This window comes from Frankliniella occidentalis, unplaced genomic scaffold, assembly GCF_000697945.3.
Source record: "Frankliniella occidentalis isolate FOCC.00 unplaced genomic scaffold, Focc_3.1 Scaffold207, whole genome shotgun sequence".
In the NCBI taxonomy this organism is placed as follows: domain Eukaryota; kingdom Metazoa; phylum Arthropoda; class Insecta; order Thysanoptera; family Thripidae; genus Frankliniella; species Frankliniella occidentalis.
Window position 1 is genome coordinate 33,717 of NW_026267333.1, and position 5,129 is coordinate 38,845.

General features: G+C 39.3%; 2 protein-coding genes across 2 annotated transcripts; one reads left to right on the forward strand and one right to left on the reverse strand.

Moving 5' to 3' along the window:
- The first annotated feature begins 1,188 nt into the window (after nt 1-1,188).
- Nucleotides 1,189-2,748, forward strand: LOC127750543 (uncharacterized). The gene is made up of 3 exons (XM_052272479.1): nt 1,189-1,308; nt 1,413-1,586; nt 1,903-2,748. The coding sequence occupies exons 1-3, from the start codon at nt 1,189-1,191 to the stop codon at nt 2,746-2,748; spliced, it is 1,140 nt and encodes a 379-aa protein (XP_052128439.1).
- A 184-nt stretch (nt 2,749-2,932) lies between these two features.
- On the reverse strand, nt 2,933-4,811 carry LOC113215833 (uncharacterized). Its single transcript, XM_026435498.2, has 4 exons — nt 4,596-4,811; nt 4,294-4,387; nt 4,113-4,206; nt 2,933-4,003 (listed from the first exon to the last, which is right to left on the reverse strand). The coding sequence occupies exons 1-4, from the start codon at nt 4,615-4,617 to the stop codon at nt 3,524-3,526; spliced, it is 690 nt and encodes a 229-aa protein (XP_026291283.1). The 5' UTR covers nt 4,618-4,811; the 3' UTR covers nt 2,933-3,523.
- Nucleotides 4,812-5,129: the final 318 nt, after the last annotated feature.

The following is a 5,129-nucleotide window of genomic DNA, read 5'->3' on the forward strand; positions in this document are numbered from 1 at the left end:
TAAAACTTATGGTGGTATAACATTCTGAACTACTAAATGCTGACAGTAAATAAGTCGTCCACTTTAATCTTTATTCCGCCGTTCAAATCTCTGGTGTTCTTGTTACTAAAAAATCTGGAGCACAGTTTCTTTCCTGGTTCGGTTGACTGGCCACAGAGTCTATTGGGAAGAGAAAAATACAGTGTCTTTACAAGCCTTGAAGTAGATATTATAAATAAATGATATTTGTATGAACAATATCAAGAAACATACCAAGTAGAACTTCCTCTTGCTGCAGTCACTGATACAATATTTCCTCCCATAACAGCATGAGAACAGTATGATCCTCATCCTATCATTGAATCTTGTATGTCTCGCTCAATTTTATCTCACCTGCAAACAGACAAAATAATTTACGTTACTTCATGTTATCTAGAAAATGTGTGAATGCAAAACAATATTACTGTAGCTATCTTTTGCAATATTTTGAAGCTGGCACATTAGCAGTGAACAGTGAAGCCTCAAAGAAAGTAACATTATTATAAATTGCTTAGCAATGTGTCACAGTCATTGTTTGAGTTTACAAGAAATCCACAAAAGATACGCTAACACTGCACACACAGACAACAGGTACAGTGCGTAACATAACCTCTGATAGTAACCGATTTGTCTTGATTATGTTTTATTTTTCAAATCGAAAAGGTTTTCGTGTCTATCTCGTAAACATCGTAGATTAACTGATATGAGCATTTATCGCACCCCGTTTACATTCATAGAGGAGAAAACGATTCGACGATTTCATTTCAGTGACGGGATAAAAGCAAAAACCAAATAATCTCTAGAAGTACAGATCGCAAGCTAAGTAAGTGCTGAAGCGAAATTGTATACTCACGGATATGTTTTCATGAACGCAAACATTGATCGCACATTCAATTTTTGACACAGTTCAATCGTGGAGTACCTCCATGGTTCAATATTGGTTGTGTCCGAATTCTCGGCCAAGCTCGTCCGTCGACCGTCGGCCGGGTTGCTCTGCGGCCGTTGCGAGCCGCGCCAGCCGCTCGTTGACACTCGCACAACCACATTCACATTCGTTTCACATTCCCTCTGCGGTACAGCCAAAGCTCCTGACCAGTCCAGACTTGTCTGTCTGGTGCTATCTTTCCTACTATTAAGAGTTTTGTTTTAAGACATTCACAGGCAAACACAATGGCAGTCCCTGCTGCTGCATTGGTTGTTTTTAATAGAATAAGAGAAGCTGCTGATAGGGATTTAGAGCTTTTACTTATTAGGAGAATCCAGCACAGAATCCAAAGACTGCGTTTGAGAGTAAGGACATTACTTCAAAAATTTTAAATTATTACAATTATTATTTACCACAAGAATCTTATAGTGTGACTAATTTCTTTACCTCCTTATTTATTTATTTCAAGAGAGGACTTATCTACTGTACACCTGTGCTCAATAAGAGAGTTACTGCTTTGCTGTCTTTGGAGCGGGTACCCTTAAAAAGAGATTGCCGCTTATCACCAGAGGCTTTCCATGTTCTCATGAGGCTATTAATTGTCGATTGGGAGCGTGATCATGGATATTCGCTTGAATTTGCTGTGAGTTGTTCTAAGTCTTACCAGATAATCATGACATTTGTGAAACATTCTAGGCGCTGCTAAAAATTTGCTGGAATTTTCATGGATCCATAGACGTTATTTTCAGAGTTACAGTTATAACTTGTAAATTTTCTGTACTCCTTTAGATATAAGTTAGTAAATTTAATAAACATTTTCCACAGTATGAACGATTAATATCGGACATACCGTAGTTTAGTAATTGTTCTGAAAAATGTCTCTACCTTAAGTTAGCAATTGCTCTCTTTCCCTTGCACCTAATGTGTTATTTACCCCGCTCTTCTGCTTTGAACCACAGGTGATAGTCACCTTGTATTGGATGGCAGCTGGTATGTCTTACAGAATTTGTGGCAACACATTTGATGTCTGCAGAAGCACTGCTTTCGATATTGTTGACCTGGTACTTGATAAAATAGTAAGTGTGGCAAACCGAGTTATCAAGTTACCTGAAAATCTGGAAGAAGTCGGTCAACAATTTGCTACCATGGCTGATTCACCAGCCTTTTCCCAATGTGTTGGAGCTATTGATGGATGCCAGGTGTACTTTATTCTTGACGATACAGAGAAAAGTCAAGAATACATCAATAGGAAACTATACTACTCCATCAATTTACAAGGGCTTGTGGATCACCGTGGCCGTTTCATCAACATCTTTGTGGGTTTCCCAGGTAGCTGCCACGATTTAAGAGTGTTAAGACATAGTGGCCTTTACAGAGATGCAGTATACCCACCCAGGGGATATTTTATCATTGGGGATGGGGGATATATGTGTCTTAGGGACCCTATAACAATCATCACTCCATACCGTAATATAAATCTGACTGAGGAAAAGAAAAACTTCAACTATCACCTCAGCAAGGCTCGCTCTGTTGTGGAGAGGTCCTTTGGATTACTACAAGCTAGATGGAGGATCCTCTTCCACAGAGCATTAGAGGTAAAGTTTAGAAAAGCTGTCAAGGTGATTGCTGCGTGCTGTGTCGTGCACAACATCTGTATAGATGAGGATGATATAATACCCCACCACAGGATAATCCGAAGAAGACAAGTAGCTCCAAGACCAGAGAGTGATGGATCAGCATATAGAGAGATCATTTGCTTAGCTCATAATCTTGGGAGAGTCCAGGCAGACCTGGAAAGACAATAGATTAATACTTACAGCATGGCTGCATGTAGAGTGGTTTGTGCTGTTAAATGTTTGTGATTACTCTCCTTATTTTAGAAGTTATTTTACTTTTTCACTTTAGAAATATTCTATTGATAAGATTTACAGCATGACAGAGTGTGATTTCAGAACAACTTTAGTCGAGGACTAGTTGATGAAAAAAAAAATACACTTCTTTTCTTTACACTTCATTATATTTTTATCTCCAATAAATGCCTAATAACACTTAGTCTTGTAGACAAAATACACAAACAAGTGATCATATATTGCTCAGGAAACAATTTAACTAAACAAAATCTGTAAGTCTAATATCACATAAAAAATAAAGCACAATTCTTGCACAAGATATAGAAGCAAGATATGATATGAATATATATCAAATAATATATCAGTCAAATAATGAAACTAAAATATAAATCATCACATGAACATGGATTTCTAAACTGCTTTGAGAGTAACATTTCATTTAGAAACATAAAGCAGTTTAAAAGAACCAGTAATAAAAAAATTAAACAACTTAAAAAAATACTTTTAGGGAGCAATGTAGAAGCATAAGCTGCACAAGTAGGCCTTTTGCCAAAAATCAAACAAAAATCTTACAATGCATGTTTCACGTATCAGCAGTAAAACACAACCAGAAAACAACAAAAACATACCAAGACACATCAGTCAGTCAAGGAGACAAAAGCGTAAAAAAATACAAAACAAAAACAAAAAAACAAGTAAGTTAGCAGTCCAGAAGACAAAAGTATACAAACTACTTTGGTGGTGCAAGATTTTTTAGAGCACCCAAGAGTTGATTCATTTCTTCTTTTCTATCTTCTCTACTCTGGACTAAGTACTCTTTAAACCAGTCTTCATCATTTTTTTTCTTTTCTCCCTTTTGCTTCTTATTATTTTTCTGATAAAAATCTTTACACCTCTTGCTATTGTGGGCTGTCACTGTCACTTTAGTTTCATCATCCTCATCATCATTTTCATTGTTTATGCCATCTTCGCCCACTTCGACATACTCACTTGGCACTGGACCTAGGTATTCAGATTCGCTTGTGGCGTAGCTGTGATCTCGGTCTTTGGAAGTTGAGGGCATGGAAGAATCATATAATGCAGGAGGATTGAGGGTATGTTTCCCCTCAAAGTAGTTCGCGAAAAGCTCAAAGAGCTCAGGGTCAAGTTCCGAGATAGATTCACCATCCTCAGTGCTCCTGCCAGTGTGTAGCGAGGGATTCATGAAATCCTGCAAGTAATCATTGTTCAGTCAAAGATCGTGTAAATCTTCCTTCAAAATAAAAATGGACAATCCAAGCAAAGTTTAAGTTATTAGAACTTTGAGCATCAAATAGTACCTTGAACTTCTTCGACTCATCTAAAAACTTTCTTTTGATTTTCCTATCATGTTCTCTGGTAAGTCCGAGGCTTGCCAACTCCTGTATCACAGTTCTGAAATAATACAAATGTCATAGGACGGTGCAAAAACAGAAAATGTCAAAAAGAAATGAAAGAATGAAAGGATCTATTAAAACTTACTTCCAGCCCTTTGCAATGTTGCCATTAGATCCGCAGAATAAACTGTCATGCTTGATCCGAACCCGAACCAACAACTTCAATTCATCATCAGTCCCTAAAATGAAGAAATCTCTATCATGAATGAAACACAACAAATTATTTTAAAAAGATGATATTGAGTGTCAATCGAAATCAGTTACAAAATGTGCGAAAATCAAGGCGACGTAAAGTAACGACATCTCTCGCAGATGTGCGACAAAAATAAGAAAGTTTTTGATTTTGCGTGTCACTCAAACTTCATATAAGTTCGACGCTCAACTTACAATGCTCCTGGTTTCCAGCCATGCTAAATGTATGATATTATTTTTCCCAAATCACAAATATTCAACAGTCTTTCTAACACGGCGAACTACCACGGCGACGATGCAGGTTATAACAGGTCAGAACTCTAGCCAGGACGACGAAGCGAATGTGAATGTGGTGGTGCAAACGTCGGGGAGCGGCTTGGTGCGGCTCGCAACGGCCGCAGACCAAGCCGGTCGACGGTCGACGGACGAGCTTGGCCGAGAATCCGGACACAACCATTGTCAACACCTCGTCACGACGTTTGCTGTTGCTGTGAGGTCAGAGCGGCCCAACGGCTCTTTCACGACACTCAGCGTCGGAAACAGACGAGCGGCTCCCGAACACGAGCGCCGAGAGTCGAAATCGCCCTCCCGCCTCGGGAGCCGGCCGACTCGGCCAGAAACCGAGACGCGCGACGCCACTTCCAAGCGCGGCAGCTGCGATTCGGTTTGAAGCGTCTCGGAATCGGGGAAGCCTCGGAAATCGAGAAAGCTGTCTCGGAATCAGAGTTT